This window comes from Haliotis cracherodii, unplaced genomic scaffold, assembly GCF_022045235.1.
Source record: "Haliotis cracherodii isolate W230 unplaced genomic scaffold, xgHalCrac1.p SCAF_3, whole genome shotgun sequence".
Lineage (NCBI taxonomy): Eukaryota > Metazoa > Mollusca > Gastropoda > Lepetellida > Haliotidae > Haliotis > Haliotis cracherodii.
The window spans coordinates 70,768,186-70,787,516 of NW_027266286.1; the positions used below are offsets into that span (position 1 = coordinate 70,768,186).

General features: G+C 43.3%; 1 protein-coding gene across 1 annotated transcript in view; it reads left to right on the forward strand.

The window, feature by feature from the left end:
- The window catches only part of LOC139473947 (centrosomal protein of 164 kDa-like), a 47,013-nt gene that overhangs the window by 16,268 nt on the left and 11,414 nt on the right, over window positions 1-19,331 (forward strand). Inside the window, exons 12-30 of the mRNA XM_071256784.1 lie at window positions 418-532; window positions 1,708-1,805; window positions 2,865-2,996; window positions 3,852-3,969; window positions 4,970-5,146; window positions 5,588-5,707; window positions 7,118-7,240; window positions 7,647-7,790; window positions 8,630-8,713; window positions 9,078-9,146; window positions 9,828-10,021; window positions 10,906-11,132; window positions 11,470-11,525; window positions 11,947-12,017; window positions 12,801-12,954; window positions 14,459-14,614; window positions 15,502-15,640; window positions 17,245-17,484; window positions 19,072-19,156. Coding sequence (XP_071112885.1) covers window positions 418-532; window positions 1,708-1,805; window positions 2,865-2,996; window positions 3,852-3,969; window positions 4,970-5,146; window positions 5,588-5,707; window positions 7,118-7,240; window positions 7,647-7,790; window positions 8,630-8,713; window positions 9,078-9,146; window positions 9,828-10,021; window positions 10,906-11,132; window positions 11,470-11,525; window positions 11,947-12,017; window positions 12,801-12,954; window positions 14,459-14,614; window positions 15,502-15,640; window positions 17,245-17,484; window positions 19,072-19,156 — 2,502 coding nt within the window. The remainder of the gene's footprint in view (window positions 1-417; window positions 533-1,707; window positions 1,806-2,864; window positions 2,997-3,851; window positions 3,970-4,969; window positions 5,147-5,587; window positions 5,708-7,117; window positions 7,241-7,646; window positions 7,791-8,629; window positions 8,714-9,077; window positions 9,147-9,827; window positions 10,022-10,905; window positions 11,133-11,469; window positions 11,526-11,946; window positions 12,018-12,800; window positions 12,955-14,458; window positions 14,615-15,501; window positions 15,641-17,244; window positions 17,485-19,071; window positions 19,157-19,331) is intronic.

Here is a 19,331-nt window from a genome sequence, read left to right on the forward strand (position 1 = left end):
GTGTCAGTCGTCTGAAGTCATGCTATACTTGGTATTGTGTGTCAGACGTCTGAAGTCATGTTGTACTTGGTATTTTGTGTCAGATGTCTGAAGTCGTGCTGTACTTGGTATTGTGTGTTAGACGTTTGAAGTCATGCTGTACTTGGTATTGTGTATCAGACGTCTGAAGTCATGCTGTACTTGGTATTCTGTGTCAGACGTCTGAAGTCATGTTGTACTTGGTATTGTGTGTCAGACAGTTGAAGTCATGCTTTACTTGGTATCATGTGTCAGACGTCTGAAGTCATGCTGTACTTGGTATTGTCAGACGTCTGAAGTCATGGTGTACTTGGTATTGTGTGTCAGACAGCTGAAGTCATGCTATACTTGGTATTGTGTGTCAGACGTCTGAAGTCATGGTGTACTTGGTATTGTCAGACGTCTGGTGAAGGATGAGGAGCAGAAGGTGCAGACGGCCAATGACCGGGCTGTCAGTGACATGAAGCGACGCATGGAGAAGGAGCTGGAGAACGCCAAGCTGGAGCTCTTAGAGGTCAGTCACTGGGGAGGAGGTCACAGAGACCTCGGCACCTCACACAATGCGTAGATCGGCTTTACTTAATCACTGTGGTGAAAGAGTTGGTCAGGATGACAAGCTGATTCATTTTACATTACATATTCACCATATTTGGGTAGTTGAGTGGTTAAGGCATTGGCACTACACACCTGCTTTGATTCCTCACATGGGTTCAATGTGTGAAGCCCATTTAAGGTGTATCCGACCATGATAAGGCTGGAATATTGCTAACTACAGTGCAGAACCTTACTCATTCATGATGTCTCAAACACCTGTTTTCATTTAAGAAATAAACGAGTGGGAGTTGTTTATCGTACAATGAAACACTGCAGGAAGAATAAACCATTATGGGTGCAGCCCTGTGTATGACCATGAGTTGTTTATTTCTTATTTGAGATATCAACATTATGTACAGCCTCTTTGAGGGTGTTAGTAAAAAGTACACGCTTCAAAAATATTTACCCATATTTAAATAATGATGACTCCCTGAATAGAATCCGACCTCGGTAATGTTGGACAAGTACATTTTATGGACAGGGGGGGTAAATTTGGTCTTTCCTGCATATTCTCACAACTTTCACATCAAATATCTCTACCATTTCTCCCAATGCCGATTGTCTATCCCACTTTTGGAAGCGATTGTTCGGTCATTGCGTTTATCTTTGTTGCCTAGCTACATTTATAGGGAACAAATAACGTTGTCCAATATACAACGTCATCAAGTTGCGAGCGCATGTTCGAATCTCCAGAAATGATGTTGTGATAAAACAATGCCATGCTTCGTTCTTCATTGTTCAGCTATCTTATAATCTGCAATTCTATATTCAAAAGTGTCTAACATCATATCAACTGTCACAGATATTTCGGAAGATATATCTTGAATACTTTTCAAAGCTGCTTAAAACACAACTTATTCACCCACTCACCCACTCACTCACTCACTCACTCACTCACTCACTCACTCACTCACTCACTCACTCACTCACTCACTCACTCACCAACCCACCCACCCACTCACCCACTCAATCACTCACTCACTCACTCACTCACCCACCCATCCACCCACTCACTCACTCACTCACTCACTCACTCACTCACTCACTGAAGACAAGCAGTAGACACATGCCTGTATGGTGTGCGGTGTGTTGCAGGACAAGGATTCTCGGCTGCGGAAGCTGAAGGCGGAGATCCGGCGGGAGCAGGAAGAGGAGGAGAGGAAGCTGAGAGATGAGAAGGAGGAGAGCATCAAGTGAGTTGCTCCTCATCACATAGACGACACGAGCATCTTCTGGTTTCATATCACTAGATAGGCTAGCACCAGGTAGATCATGTAGACCAGCTGTAGCAGGAGTGTTCATCATGTGTTTAACTAGTAATACTGTTGGTTGGTTAATGGTAAATGTTTGGTACAATGTCCTGATTCTTTTAAGGATTTGCTGTTAATGCATTATTACATTTGTTTATTATTTCTAATCATTTGGTTGATATAGTACTGTTACTTCATAATGGTAAAGGATATTGAAATTGTTATTGAGTGTAGATGGTGTGTGAAAATATTCGTGTTTGCTGTTTTCTTCAATTGATGTGCTAGAGTAATACTTACACTAGAGGCTCTTAGCTTTAGAGATTTTCACTCCAGAAGATAGTTTTACAGATTTTCACTCCAGAAGATAGTTATAGAGATTTTCACTCCTGGAGCCTAGGACTGAAGTGTGTAATTTAATCTAAAGTAGTGAATCATGTCACAATGACTAAGAACAGACCCACACAGCATGCAGTTTATGACTTCTTCTTGATAGAATGACCCTCATGTACTGTTACTTCAACATGTTCAAGGTATAAACCCACACATCTCCGTCAGTCATTAGCTTTTTTGATGTGCCATTGCATTTCGGAACATATTTTAGCATGTTGGGCATGTTCCATTTTTATCTGAATGAAAATGTTGATACCAGACAAACTTCTAAACTGATACTAATCTTTGTGAGACGCCCAAGTAGAATATTACACATTTATCTATAATGAAATTTGATGAGAGAAAAAAAACACCAAGTCAAGATCTAAAAAAGAAAAAACAAAATGAGATTTGACCAAAAGGTTTTGTAAAACACTGCATCTGTTAAGATTTAATAAGATCAATGCTTGCTAGAAATTCATTATATGGTGCACATCCATGCATCCTAAGTCTCCATGATGTAATACTGGCTAGTGAGAAGTGGGCTTGTCCCTGACATTAGTGTTACTGTCATCATATGGGCGCCCCCTACACTCATGTGCTTCTCTCTCACTGCCGCGGCGGCCATGTTAGACTGGCCGAGTCGAGGTTGCAGGTGCAGGCTGAGCAGGAGCGGGAAGACCTCAAGGAGGCGCGAGCGAGTGACCTCAGTAAACTCAGGGAAGAGTGCGAGAGAAAGAAGCAAGAAGAGGAAAAGAAACTGCGGTAGGCCAGCATGCAGGAGAAGGGCAGACGTTTCATGCCTCGCACATAAAGATTCCCTCCATCCCCTCATTTCCCATTCGTTCATTGGTGGTTGGGTTCCATTCCCTTTTACTTTCTGTTTTGTCTGATTGGTTTTTGTTTTGTTGCTTCAAGTCATTTCTTTGCTTTTTTGTTCTGACTATATGTGCTTTGAATTTGTTGATAACCCCTTTTTAGTGTTAACCTCAGAAATTGCACTCTATGATGCTAACATACATGTTTATGTTCTTTTTGGGTGTTTATGTGATTTTCTTCATTGTTTGTATTGTGTCTTTTGTTCTCATTTTTGTTTCTAATTTATTTATTTTTTGCTTCACACTTTGACTTTTTTGTGCACCTTGTTTTCATCATTGTTTGTACTATTTCTCAATATTTTGCTTTTGAACCACTTCAGGTTCTACCTGAATAATCAGAAACAGAAACATGGATAACTTCAAGTAACGTTCTACCCAGCTTATAGTTAGCTGTATCTGAGACGTACAAGTCCATCTTACTTCCATGAGAAGTCAGTACACATGGAGTCTGCCAATCAGCCAGAGACAAGATAATTTTCATAAAACCTCTTACATAATCTTAACATTTACCTTTCTTGTGTTGGAATATCAGAACTGGCTTTCTTTTCTGACAAGCTTGCAATAATGATATTGGTGGTTGTAAACTTCAAAACGATTTCGGGAATGTGGGCGATAACCGAGGGTCTCCATCGTTTCCGACTAAGCCTGACTATTACAGTAGTGATGGTACAAGTGTAGGGTCTTGCAGCAATGCCAGCCATGTTGTGTGGAGGACGAGTTGTTAAGTGTTGCTCTACTGCAGGGAGGAGATGCAGCTCGCCCTGCAGCGACTCCGCGAGGAGGTGAAGTCACTACAGGCGGAGGAACAGGACAAGCTAGAGGAGGAGAAGGCAAAGGCCCTGGACAAACTTCACTCACAGGTAAGCTTGTGTCGGGTAGATTTGAAGAATATTCATTTCTAGGATTTCTGATCGAAATCTTATGTTTACAAATATGGCTGTTGTGAATGACATATGGCTGTTGTGAATGACTGTTGACTTGATCTGTGTGCAAAGCCTGCTTGTTTCTCTCATACTGTTTCATGAAAGGCTACCATTGTCATACGAATTGTCAAAGACTTATTGGGGGGTTGGGGGGCAGGCATTGTTGCCCAGGTATCCAAGGTGCTGAAAATGACTTGCAGAGTTTAGTCATTCCAGAATCTGATGATCGTAGGTTCAAATCCCAGACTCGCCACAGGTATGATTCTTAGTTTGTCAGCTCCATACCTGTGCTTGTGCGCTTCACCAAGGTGGAGAACATGTAGGACCTTCTAGAAAATGTGAATCTCTTTCTTACCCACATTAAGTTGACGCATATTGTGGTATTATTGAAATACTTTTCGAAGCAGCATTAATGCTAAATTCATTCACTCTAACAATGTAAGAATTAGGATTTTTAACTTTATTGATTTGAGCATATTTCAGACGAGGATTCAGCGGAGAACTTGTACTGAATTAGGTCAGAAAGTGTAGTCACAGTTTCGAGATATATATTCACCAACAATAGAAACGCTAAAACCGTACATGTTGGTAAATATATGAAGAATTACTCATATTCAAGAGATAATAGATTGGTTCGACACACAAACGAACATACTGGTATGGTGTGTGAATGTCGCTCATGAACACATTGCATGTGACGTCATAGATCCATTACTGGAGATGCACCATGTGTCTCGTGCAGGATTACAGTGTAAAGTTTGCAGCATATCGTGATAAGAATAAAGACACCCTGGTGAGCACATGACTGGTTGTTAGTTTTTTCATTAATTGGTACATATTTGAAACATCTCTTCTTAACATACATACTCTACATGTTTCCGTGGTTGGCGTTTCTTTTGGCGGTGAGTGTACATGTGCAGTATGGTGCTGCTTCCAGGTGGATGTTGCATTGTCCAGTGAGAGGGAGAGGCTGGAGGCAGAGCGCAACAGGAAGATGGAGAAGTTGAGGTCAAGGCAGGCCCAGGAACTGGAGGACCTCGAGGACGAGCTGGAGAGGAAGCACAAGGCCAAGGTCGATGACCTCAGGTCTGACCTGCAGGAGAAACATTCAAAGGTGGGTAGTGAGTGAATGTGTGTCTTTACCCCTTGTCTATTGTTACAGCTTTATCATGGAGGTGTCAACTCGCAAACACCCCGCTTGAATCATTGGTTACAAGATAAGAAGTTTCATTTGCAGTGAAATGGTTCTGTGTGACAACTATATTGTGTCCTGTCAATGGACTCTTTCTTAATGACGTCACACCACATCAGTAACAGTCAGAGGTTACAATTAAGCATGAAAATTAACCACTCCTTGTCAATGTTACAACTTCAAGATGAGGAAATTGAAAAAGAATTGAAATACTATAGCAGAAAATCTTGACTATCAAAGGACTCACCTTAATTTTGCAACTGATAATGACATGATTCTAGAAATTGGGCTGAATTGCATGGATTTATACAGTCAGTATCTGGCCAGTCAGATTTGTTGATATTGTGGTGAATATTGATGCAGGCGATGCGTGAGATGCAGATGGAGGTGAAGCGGCTCCAGGCGGAGCAGAGCGAGCAGCAGGAGCAGGAGCTGGAGGTGGCCCAGAAGAGACAGAGAACCATCAACGACATGGAGAAAGGGGTCAGTAGTCAATTACACCTAACCATGCTCTTATCATCCGGAAGTTTTGTGTTGTTGAGAGTGTGGTTCTGCCTCCAGTGAGAAGTGTGTTGTTAAGAGTGTGGAACTGCCACCAGTTAGTAGTGTGTCGTTGAGAGTGTGGCACTGCCACCAGTTAGTATAGTGTTGTTGGGGGTGTGGTTCTGCCACCAGTTAGTAGTGTGTTGTTGAGAGTGTGACACTGCCACCAGTTAGTATAGTGTTGTTGAGAGTGTGGCACTGCCACCAGTAAGTAGTGTGTTTTTGAGAATGTGACACTGCCACCAGTTAGTATAGTGTTGTTTGGAGTGTGACACTGCCACCAGTTAGTATAGTGTTGTTTGGAGTGTGGCACTGCCACCAGTTGGTAGTGTGTTGTTGAGAGTGTGACACTGCCACCAGTTGGTATAGTGTTGTTGAGAGTGTGACACTGCCACCAGTTAGTAGTGTGATGTTGGAAGTGTGGCACTGCCACCAGTTAGTAGTGTGTTGTTGGGGGTGTGGTTCTGCCACCAGTGAGAAGTGTGTTGTTGAGAGTGTGGTACTGCCTCCAGTTAGTAGTGTGTTGTTGAGAGTGTGGCTCTGCTTCCAGTTAGTTGTGTGTTGTTGGGGGTGTGGTTCTGCCACCAGTTAGTATATTGTTGTTGAGAGTGTGGCACTGCCACCAGTTAGTAGTGTGTTATTGAGAGTGTGGAACTGCCTTCAGTTAGTATAGTGTTGTTGAGAGTGTGGCACTGCCTCCAGTTAGTATAGTGTTGTTGAGAGTGTGGAACTGCCTTCAGTTAGTAGTGTGTTGTTGAGAGTGTGGCACTGCCTCCAGTTAGTATAGTGTTGTTGAGAGTGTGGAACTGCCTTCAGTTAGTATAGTGTTGTTGAGAGTGTGGCACTGCCACCAGTTAGTAGTGTGTTATTGGGAGTGTGGCACTGCCTTCAGTTAGTGTAGTGTTGTTGAGAGTGTGGCACTGCCACCAGTTAGTATAGTGTTGTTGAGAGTGTGGCACTGCCACCAGTTAGTATAGTGTTGTTGAGAGTGTGGCACTGCCACCAGTTAGTAGTGTGTTGTTGAGAGTGTGGCACTGCCACCAGTTAGTATAGTGTTGTTGAGAGTGTGGCTCTGCCTTCAGTTAGTAGTGTGTTGTTGAGAGTGTGACTCTGCCTTCAGTTAGTATAGTGTTGTTGAGAGTGTGGCACTGCCACCAGTTAGTATAGTGTTGTTGAGAGTGTGGCTCTGCCACCAGTTAGTAGTGTGTTGTTGAGAGTGTGACTCTGCCTTCAGTTAGTATAGTGTTGTTGAGAGTGTGGCTCTGCCTTCATCAGTTAGTAGTGTGTTGTTGAGAGTGTGGCACTGCCTCCAGTTTGTGTAGTGTTATTGAGATGTGACTCTGCTTGCAGCTGGATCAGGTTCTGGCAGAGAGGAGGCAGGAAATGAAGGAGGACCAGAAGAAGAGACTGGAGAAGTTGAGGAAGGACCACGAGGAAGAGCTGAGGAAGATGCAGGAGGAATACAGAAACATGGTACATAGATAGACATGATTGTTATTGGCTCACTGGTAGACTGCAACCACTGATGTATGTCTTTGTTATCCCAATAAGGTAACGGGGTCAATAGGGCCCGGTATTGACATCATTTGTCAAAACGTCATTTTGTCATTTTTCAGTAGATTCGGGCCAATAACATTTTCCTCGGGCCAATGTGACTGACCTTGGACTTATAACAAGGCCAATGTGAAAACACACATATAATAACATAATAATTTGACATTATCCAGGTCATCAGACTATCACTGAATTACCCCCGGGTTGCAGGTAAAACATGTACCAGGAACTTCGTCTTATTGTGTGCTCCAGTGAATATGTCAGTGTAACTATTGTATGTGATGACTATCCTGTGATGAGTATGTTGTTTGGGATCCTGCTATAGATTGCCAAGGAACAGAGGAACCTGACCAGCACCTTTGAGGCTGAGAAAAGGAGGCTTGAGAAGCAGCACAGCCAGGAGATGGAGAGTCTGAAGCGTCAGTGTGCCCGCAAGAGAGAGAGCCTGCAGGAACAGCTGGAGGATGAGGTGAGGGATGCGCTGTAGAAACCTTGTTCCTGTCATCCTGTAGGTCACTGTGTATCCTTGGTTCTTTTGTGCCCGAGTATCGAGGCTTGTCATCAGAGGCTGACTGTGCATCCAAGTACCCTGATCTTTGCTCTTGTTATTTGCCACTGGTTTCCCTGGTTACACAAACCTATTATACGAACCAACTTCAATAAGTTTTTTCTCTTGTACAATTTCCTGTAGAAATCAGTTCAATAGATACTATAAAGTTGACACTGCATTGCCACATAACATTGAATCAGCTTCAATAAGTATTTTGTATTGTACAATTTTCCTGAGATCTTTGAAGAGAACTGTTCTATAGATGCTATAAAGTTGGCGCTATAAGTTGTAGCAGGATCACTCGTTAGGTTTTATGCCACTCGCCACTGCCTACAATGAATTTATGTTACCAACATGTTTTAATATGACATTGTAAAACAATTAAAACAAATTCAAAATTCACTACAGCTGTTTGATTGAGCTGAGGTAAACTTGTGCGATGTCACATGACCTCCATTGACTCGAAAAAAGCGTGGGGATTTTTCCTTTATAGCTGGGTATAATGGATTTATTCTACCTCTCAGAAAAAGACATGCAGCCTGACTTGTTCATGGTGGGGTATAAAGGATTTATTCCCCCGCTGAGAAATATATTTCCCTCCATGGCGGGATACATACTATTTTTTAAAGATCAGGTGGACCAATCAGATCTCATCATTCTGACATAGAGGTATGATAATGTATTTCACCTGATGATGTACATGTTGATACAATCTTGCTGAATCTTGCTGGATATTTCAAGATATATTTGTACTACAGGAAGAAGAAATTCGGGAGAAGAGTGCAGATTTAGAGAGGAAGAAAAAGGACATTGAGAAGAGTTTTAAGAATCTCGACATTGAAGTAAGTATTTTATGTTTAAAAACTTGATTCACAGCATTATGATAATATCATAGTGTTATCATGTTACACATTTTGGTAACATGTCCAATAATTTGACAAAATAAATGAGAAATATGTTCAAGCTAATGATAATGTGATTATATGTTTTTCAATAATCATTAAATGACAATGGTAATTATTGTTGAAAAGAAGCCAGACATACATTATTTTGCCATAGTGTTATTCTGTTAATATGTAAAACTTTTTTGTAGTGTAATAATCATTTTGTTAGTTAGTGTTGAAAAGAAAATTATAATATATTTTGTGACACACGGAATGTGACCGAAACCACATTGAAACAAGCTATTGCTTGGATGTCCACCAGGAGCAGAGGCTAGACGACAGGAGGGAGAAGTTTCGGGAGGATCAGAACAAGCTCGACCAGCAGCAAGATGTGAGTGGAGGCGTTTGTCGTTTTGTAGCAGAAAGGCTGAATGGATGATGCACTCATGCAGAACGGTGTCAAGGTTCTATAAAAAAAATGCATAATGGCTTTATTTTGTATTGCTACGCACTGTTTCACCAATCTTGCTTATTGTTTTACATACCTTGAAACTAGTACTTATCTTGTCATATCTAGTCCATTAATAGATTGTCTTAAAATAACAGGGCGGTGGGGTAGCCTAGTGGTTAAAGTGTTTGCTCGTTATGCTGAAGCCCTGGTTCGATTCCCTACATTGGTCCAATGTGAAAAGCCCATTTCTGGTATCCCCTGCCTGGATATTGCTGGAATATTGCTAAAAGCGGTGTAAATCCTTACTCTTAATATAACATGTACCATATTTGCCATATGAGCACCCTGCTCTAATAAACACCCCCTGACCAACTATCACACCAATCTGTAATCTGTATAAGCGCCCCCTACTTAGACCAAACATTTACATAAACATGACTTTCTTCTTGTGTATATGACAGATCTTTTTGAAAAAACGGCAGCATACAAGGGGTATATTATTGCCAAGTAACAAATTTAACTTATTGTGTATGGTTTTGATAAGAGCCTATGGGATGTGGGATATATTTTTAGGGTCATTTAAGCATGAAATAGACAGATATTGTGACACTACGATTTCAGGATGCTTTTGGGAACCGAGCCCAGTCTCTGACAAGTCATGAGTTGGAGAGGATGAGGGAAGAGAGGAAGCAGCTTCAGGAAGAGATCCGTATGGCGAGAACAGATGTTGAGGCTTTCAAGAAGGACAAGAGGATACTGGAGGGGGATGTCCTGAAGCTAAAGATGACGCGGGACCAGAACACGCGCAAACTCAAGTAAATATTCTCTAAATAATCATGTCAAAAGTGGTTCCTTGCTCTGTGCTAATTGGGGTATTCTGTTGTTTCAATATGAAAGAATACATGTTGCTTTTCTTGGTGGGGTGTAAGATGTAAACTGTTTCTCAGGCAGTGACTTATTGGGCAGGCAGACTCTTGCTTTGGTATAAACTATGAAGATAGTTTTATCTTGAAGCAGATAATGTTGCGGATGCAGACTGTGTCCCATATAGGTCCTAAACAAGTATGTTGTTGTTGTTCCGTGGACACATTGTTCTTAGCTGCTTTGTTTTGACTTCAGGATTGTTAAACTCACCCCACTGTGTCACGAGAGGGAGTTAACGATGCATTGCATCTTCCTGAGGCAAGGGAGTTAACTGACTATAAACGTCCAGTTTCGACCCTTGCCGAATTGGGCTGGTATTGTGGGAGTTACATTTTGGCTGGACTAGTGAGTCTTTCTATAGTTGAATCAAAATCGCGTAACGAAGTTGACATCGGGTTCATCAACTTTAGTGCAGATTTCGGACAATTGCAGAAATTGCAGAGTATGTGTACCCTAACCTGGGCGTTGACAGATATTTTCCAAATCTTTTCATGATGTTTAACAAGGTGCTTAAATGGTTTGATGCATTTTGCGAATTAAGAGCCATTTTATTACAATGAATATCATGATCATCGATCAGATCATTTTGACTAGGTGCTGTCATTTTTTTTTAAGCAAATGCAAGTGCAAGTAGGAGGGACATAGAATGGACGTAAATCATAATAGCCACTGTTGGCGCAACGATCGAGCCACGGAATTCCAGCCTAAGGTTGGAAACTTGACTCCCTTGCCTCAGGAAGATGGTTGCATTGATGATACCATGTCTCTTTGTCAGTGAACTGAAGGAGAAGTTGGACAAGAAGACCCAGGAACTGGAAAAACTGCATCTCCGCATCAATGAGGCCATCGAGGAAAACGAAACTGCTGGCCGGCAGCTCTTGCACAGTACCGCCCGAGTGGCTGACCAGACAGCTGGACGACTGTCCATGGATGACCTCCACCACACAGACAGGAGGGCCAGCAACCCTCTGCTCAGTGAGGAGGACGACTCCTCTATACAAGGTGAGGTTAAGGAACAAAACTAGGCTTGGGTCCCCCCCCCCCTTGATATTTGATATTTTTTTATAAGTGTTTTGTATTAAGATTCTATTATCATCAGGAATTGGTCTGTAGTGCCCACTGCTTGTTGTACAAGCTGATTTACAGATTATTATTTGTGACTGAGAAAGTGATTTTAATTTAATACTGCAGTCAGCAGAATTATATCCACACGGATTACACATTGCTAGCATCTCTGATAGTGTTGCTGTTTCAGACTAGGCTGTGACTCCCATGCACTTTGCTCAATAGACACACATAGAATGCGTAATAAACCAAGCAATGTTTTTCTTTCCATCAGTGCCTATACCTGGCTCAAAGAAGAAGAGCGTGAGGATGACAGATGAAGCTGAAATGGTATGTGTCTTGGCACATAGGTAGGTCTAGTGGTGATCTGGTGCCTTTTGATAGTTTGGGATTTTTGAAAAAAATATTTTTTGAGTTTCCATTGTAACGACATTGACTAAGACTGAAAATGGTGAATATTGCAAAGTGTGAAATTTGAAAGATGTAGATACAAACATGTAAGGGGGGATGTTGGGCTCTGAACACTGGTTAAAGGAAGCCATTGAGCTGTTCTCAGAGGCGTGAAGACCTGAAATAGCATGTGACCTGATTATGTCACAATGGAATTCTGTTTTGTCTGAAGACAGGTGTTTGTTTATGAACTCATTGTGTAGATACTTACTGGGTAGAAACCCTAGAGATGATTTTTTTAGCAGAAAGTGTCTTATTCTATCTTTGATTGGTCTGATCCTGGGCATGGTTGATGTTGCAGATCTCTGCGAGTGTGTTGGACATGTTGTCTGATGATGAACCAGAGTCTTTCGGGACAGGCACCTTCAGCAGGTAGGTGAAGCATGTGGCACTGTACATCAAGTTCCTCCTGTGGTGTAGCTTGATAAGCCCTGATGTCAGCACCATGCCCATCCTCGTAGCAGGATATAAATGTGGTACCCCATGGGCATTCCGGACTAGTATAGGTCCCCAGTAACTTTTGCTGGTCTTAAAAGGCAATTTGATGGATCTTGTTGTCAGACTTAGTGACTTGGTTGATAGCATGTCACGACGACGTGGATTGTCGCCCATAGTATCATAATATCGTAGGTTTCTATCTGGTTCTGTCCAGAGTTGATTATTTACAGGCTTCCATCATATAATCAGTCGCTGGAATATTGTCGAGTGAGATGTTGCACAACAAATAAGCAAACAAGTGAAATATGGTGTCTATGACCTTCAACATTGTGATGTTACTGAAATATTTTCGGGGCAATATTGAACACCAGGATAATCAGCATTAAGGGGCTAAAACAAGTACTTGTCGGCTTGGAGTCAGTATCTGTGTCTGAGTGGGGTATTCATGTTAAACTGCTGCATGGTATCTCAGTGGGATAGCACTATAAATTGGCATCAATCCGGACTTGTACAAGCCACAGACACACACATGCATGCACCTTGCTGTATAAGTGCAATTATCTTGGACACAATGTTAAACCCCATTTCACATCACTTTAACAAAATTGCTTTTTGGCTTGTGCCACTTGCTGATTGATTATGAAATTGGTCAATACACCAGATGCTATCTATGGTTCTTTTCTGTGATGTCTGAATCCTGTGATTTGTCTCGTGCAGAGTGTTACGAGATCACCTCAAGAAGGAGAGTTCATCCATTGGCCTGGCTAAGACCTTCCTCCGTAAACAGCGGCAGTCTCTGAAGCGGCGCCAGGCAGCCCTGACAGCAGCCAAACAGGAGCTGACCCGAGACATGAGTCTAGCTCAACAAGGGGTGGGTTGTTGTTGATGATGGTGCACCGCCTCCGTGGTGTAGTGGTAGAGTGGAAGGTCCGGGGTTCGATCCCCGGCCGCATCATACCAAAAGACATTAAAAGATGGTACTTGTTGTTACCCTGTCTGGCGCTCGGCATAAAGGGGCTAAAACAAGGACTGGTCGGCTCGGAGTCAGTATACTGTATCTGAGTGGGGTATTCATGTTAAACTGCGGCATGATATCTCAGTGAGCTGGCACTATAAATCGGCATCAGTCCGGACTAGTACAAGCAGCCACACAAACACACACACATATATGCACGTCGCTATATAAGTGCAATAATCTTGGACTCGATGTTAGACCCCATTTCACCTCACCTGTTGATGATGGTTGCACGTACTGTTCCACTCCTCAAAACTCCATTCAGTGTTCCAAGCTCAACAAGATATGCTTCATGATTGGATGAGTATTTCTTGGGTCTGGTACGTCCTGAAAACCATGGAAGAATTGTAATTGTCTTATATCAAACTCCCGAATTTCTTGAGAATTGATTGTTACAAAGTAGGACCCATTTTGATATTTCATAGGAGTATAGTCTTCTTCTGTGATAGGGCTTGATGATTCCTAAATGCATACCCACACATGTATCTCATGCTAGAGTGTCAAGCCTGACAAATGTCTAATGAAAAGAGTTGGGTGGTGGACATGGTGGTAGGGTCAGAGGGTAGGATGGTTGGGTGTAGAGCAGGATCATGGGTGGGATATAGGGTAGTAGAATGACTGGTAGAATTGTAGGTATGTGGGCTGGTAGGTATGTAGAATGGTGGTTTGGAGGGTGGGCAGGTGACGTGGTGGGTCAGATGGGTGGGATGGTGGGTTTGTGGAATGATTGTTACGTGGAATGGTGGGATGGTGGGTGGGTAGGTTGGATGGTGGGTAGGTAGGTGGGTGGGATGGTAGGTGGAATAGGAGTGGGATGGTGGGTAGGTGGAATGGTGGGTCAGATGATGGGTAGGTAGAATGATAGGTAAGGAAGGGTGAAATGGTGGGTGCATAGAATGGTTGGTCAGATGGTGGTAGGTAGAATGATGGATAGTGGAATGGTAGGTGAGATGGATTTGTAGGTAGGTGGTGGGTGTATAGAATGGTGGGTTTGATGGTGGTAGGTAGAATGGTGGGTGGGTAGAATGGAGGATAGGTGGAATGGAGGATGGGATGGTGGGTAGGTAATATGGTGGGTAGGTAGAATGTTCGGTAGGTAATATGGTGGGTTGGTAGAATGTTTTGGTAGGTAATATGGTGGGTGTATAGAATGGTTGGTCAGATGGTAGAATGGTAGGCAGGTAGAGTGGAGTGTGGGATGGTGGGTGGGTAATAGGTTGGGTAGGTAGAATGTTCAGAAGGTAATATGGTGTGTGTATAGAATGGTTGGTCAGATGGTAGAATGGTAGGCAGGTAGAGTGGAGGGTGGGATGCCAGAGGGGAAAGCTCAGCTTGTTATGATGACACTGTTCCTCCACAGCCTCTGCCGGATGACAGTGCGAGGCTGCTGGATGATGTGAGGTCCAGTCTGGAGATGGAGGCACTCAAGCTGGATCAGATGGAGGTGCAGATGGCCGCTGGGTCCAGACTCGTCCGCGAGAAGGAGCTCAAGATAAGGCAACTAGAGAACTGCAATGTGAGCAATATATACACGATTCACAGGTTTCTGTTCCTGGTTGTGTCCCTTAACTATTGATGGCTAAGTTCACACATCGTTGAGCTTGTCTGTGCTAGAATCTGTGTTACATTATTTTTATTTGTTTTCTGTATATATTTGATGATGAAGAGTCGACCTAGAATTCGAACTGAATAAAATGTCCCGAACATGACTTTTAAGAAACAACATTAGGCAAAACTATTGGTTTTCGAGAAGGGAGCTGACTCTAACTCTTGTCTACTCGAAAGTTTGAGGTGGGCTGACATTCGAAACTAAATGCACATGTAGATAATATATACTACGTTAAAAAACGTATTATTAATCACTATTTTGTCTACTTGAAATAAGTATTGTGACTTCTGATTGGATGTACATTGCGTAGAATCTACAGCAACACTCACATCTTCGAACATCGTAAAACTAGGTGGTGGGGTCATTAATATTCATGAGTTATTCCTTTTATGGAAGAAGTCCCTGGAAAAGTTTGAGGTCATAGGCTTGTATCATGTCCGAGTTTGATTCAAGTGGAGACATAATTTGTAGGTTCATATCATCACCAACATTTATGATTAGATTGATATTGGAAAAAGCAGTTTGAGTGCTGTTGCCTATCTAAATTTAATTTGAAGTAAGTTTCTTGCATTGTAACTACCGGTATTTTAGTAAAACTCTGTTATGGACCGACAGTGATCAACCGATGACGTTAATTAAACTTCATAGACTTTGTATACCTATCGTAGAGCTAACATCACACTAAATATTTTATGAAGACATTTCCTATCGCACTCGCTTGGCCAATACAAGAATTTTGGCACTATTTCATTAAATCAGTATAACACACATGCTTGTAAATGCTTGTCTTCCAGGTGAGTGACAGTGAGACAGAGTACACTCCCTATGAACACCGCTACAAGCCTATGAGTCTTCCATCCCTCGACATCAGCGATGATGACGAGAGCAGCGGCATCAGCAGCACTGACTACAACCTCGACAACTTCATTCAGGGTAGGATGTTTTCACCAGCATTAGACAGATTATTATAAGACGAGATTTCCACATCTCCACAAGTTGTTATGTGACACAATGAGGATGTTTTGGCAAGGTTTTAACTGGGCATTGTATCGAAATGATTTGCAGCTGATGACAATTTCAGAATTTCAGAAACACATTCAGGTACCTGGCTAGCCATGTCCTTGTTCCACAAAGCAGTTGTATTGCTTTGGTTGTCATAAGTGTACGTTAAAGTATGGGAGTTACGACAGACTTTGCCCTACTATCGCATTGTTGAACAAGGCCTTGACTAGTAGCTTGCCCATGTTATAAAAACATGTAAAGTTTGACATGAACGTTTTTCAATAATTTTAGTTATCTAGGTATCAGTCACAAATTAGGCATAATTTATGGATAACAACTTCCTTATTGTACTGTAAAAGGATCCTTATACCATTGTCAAGCAAGACTGAATAATGTACATGGTACAGAATACAGTCAAGTCTCGTAAATCGGTTTTATCCGACACTAATGATGGGAACTGATTAAATCAGTCCTATTTAGACCCCTTAATCCGACAGTCTCGCACTCTGACTCCGACACACCTTATTTGCAACGAATTACCAAAATTGTTAATCCGACACAGTGATCAGCATCCTCCGTGGCCATCTGTCTGCGAGTACACAGCCCCGTGTTTTGAAGCAAGACGAGTCGACTGGTAGCTGCATATTAAAACGGCTGCAGAGATAAACTTGCTTAACAATAAACAATTACTGCTTTAAATAAAGAATACAGGATTAATCACATGCTTAGATTACCTCAATATCATTAAAACCAGATAGAAGTTCTGGCTACCGCTGAGGACATCCCATTACAGGTCACGTCAGAACGACCTTTCTCCAAATTTGACCGACCAATGAAATGACTAACAGGAAGTCGACATTAGCCACTAAGAAAGCAACTTTCTTGAGCTTTGCGGAACTAGTTTCAAACTGGCGACTTCCATTCCAGATTATGCTTTTTAAAATATTTTGAATCCGTCATACAGCATAATTTTGTTAATCCGACATAATCATATGCAACCAACCCTGTCGGATTAACGGGTCTTGACTGTATATATGGTAGAGGATTAACAGTAACAATTGCATACACAAGATTCACATGAGTTGGTTAAGTAATAACAACAGAAGGATAATATTGTAACAACATGATGGACACAGAACACGTGATGAGGAAGCCAGTAACACAGGATTAAGTGTACATAGGTGGGGCGATTATTGCTCATGAGTTCATAGTAGGCAGATGGGATGAAGTAGCCCTGATCTCTGTTGATAGAAGGCTTGTGGCAGTAATGTGAACTGCTTCTGTTGTTTTCCTTTAGTGAAGTTGCCGAGGTTGTTGGAGAGGATTTGGATGTTATATGTTCAAAGCAGTGTTAAACCATACCCACTCACTTTCATCATTCTGTAAAGGGCATTCATTTATTGGGTAACATCTAGGTGGGATACAAACAACATGTTCTGCAATAGCTGGTATGCTGCCCTCCATTTGTGAATATGTTTGAAGTGAAGTGACTGTCAATAAGTGATAGAGTTATAAATGGAGGATTGCCTTTTCAGGATTAACCAAGCAGCATCAGCAACTTCAGCAACATCAGCACCAGCATCAGCATCAGCATCAACACACTCCCCCTGCCCCAGGGTCCTCCTCCTCTGTCCACAACGAGTCAGCACCAAGCCCAAGTAACCCTCTAGCCCAGTCTCTGTACAAGATCAACAGTGAGCTATCTCGGGTGCTTGGGATGATCAGCACTAATACCCACCAGCCACCACCCACAGGGGGCAGCAACCACTCCTCAGGTAGGTGGCCACACTTTACTCTACACACTACCCCCAGCCACCACCCACTCCTCAGGCAGGTGGCCACACATTACTCTATACGCTACCAGCCACCACCCACACCTCAGGTAGGTGGCCACACTTTACTTTACACACTACCCCCAGCCACCACCCACTCCTCCGGGAGGTGGCCACACTTTACTCTAAACACTACCCCCCCAGCCACCACTCCCAACCACCACCCACTCCTCAGGTAAGTGGCCACACTTTACTCTACACACTACCCCCAGCCACCACCTACTCCTCATGTAGGTGGCCACAATTTACTTTACGCACTACCCCCCAGCCACCACCCACTCCTCAGGTAAGTGGCCACACTTTACTCTACACACTACCCCCAGCCACCACCTACTCCTCATGTAGGTGGCCACAATTTACTTTACACACTACCCCCCAGCCACCACCCACTCCTCAGGTAAGTGGCCACACTTCACTCTACACACTACCCCCCAGCCACCACCCACTCCTCAGGTAGGTGGCCACACTTTACTCTACACACTAATCCCTAGCCACCCCCCACTCCTCAGGTAGGTTGCCACACTTTACTCTACACACTACCCCCCAGCCACCACCCACTCCTCAGGTAGGTGGCCACACTTCACTCTACACACTACCCCCAGCCACCACCCACTCCTCAGGTAGGTGGCCACACTTCACTCTACACACTACCCCCAGCCACCACCTACTCCTCATGTAGGTTGCCACACTTCACTCTACACACTACCCCCAGCCACCACCCACTCTTCAGGTAGGTGGCCACACTTCACTCTACACACTACCCCCAGCCACCACCCACTCCTTAGGTAGGTGGCCACACTTCGCTCTACACACTACCCCCAGCCACCACCCACTCCTTAGGTAGGTTGCCACACTTCGCTCTACACACTACCCCCAGCCACCACCCACTCCTTAGGTAGGTTGCCACACTTCACTCTACACACTACCCCCAGCCACCACCCACTCCTCAGGTAGGTGGCCACACTTCACTCTACACACTACCCCCAGCCACCACCCACTCCTCAGGTAGGTGGCCACACTTCACTCTACACACTACCCCCAGCCACCACCCACTCCTCAGGTAGGTGGCCACACTTCACTCTACACACTACCCCCAGCCACCACCCACTCCTCAGGTAGGTTGCCACACTTCACTCTACCCACTACCCCCAGCCACCACCCACTCCTCAGGTAGGTGGCCACACTTCACTCTACACACTACCCCCAGCCACCACCTACTCCTAGGTGGCCACACTTCACTCTACACACTACCCCACAGCCACCACCCACAGTGAACACCCACAGGCAAAAACAATGTTCAAAGTTATAGCGATAAGCTATAGTCAACGGTGGCAGTGAAAGAACCAAATGTCTGCATTGAATTAACTGTTTCTTAAAACTTGGGTAACAGTGACATGATCGAAAAAATTTAAATGAATGGAAACACTTACAAAATAAATGAGTGCAGACACGAGGGACTTTCTGAAATTAGGATCGACCAGCAGTTATTTCAGTATCTACAGTACATCATGGCTGCCTGTTTTGTTGCAGCATCCACCAACCCTCAGTACCCCATCTACGTCCCCCACGCTCCCAACACCCCATACTCCAGCTGGGCCACGGACAACAGATATGTGTAAGTACTGCTGGTGCTCCCTGTAGACAGACTTTTCATACAGGAGTGTCTCGTACTCTGCTGTTGTAATTTGTAATTGCTGGATTACCTTAGAATCTTTGCTGATAATGTTTGACATTTTTATTAAATAACAGAATAACAGTGCAAGATATGATGCTTTCCTTGATCCCAGCTG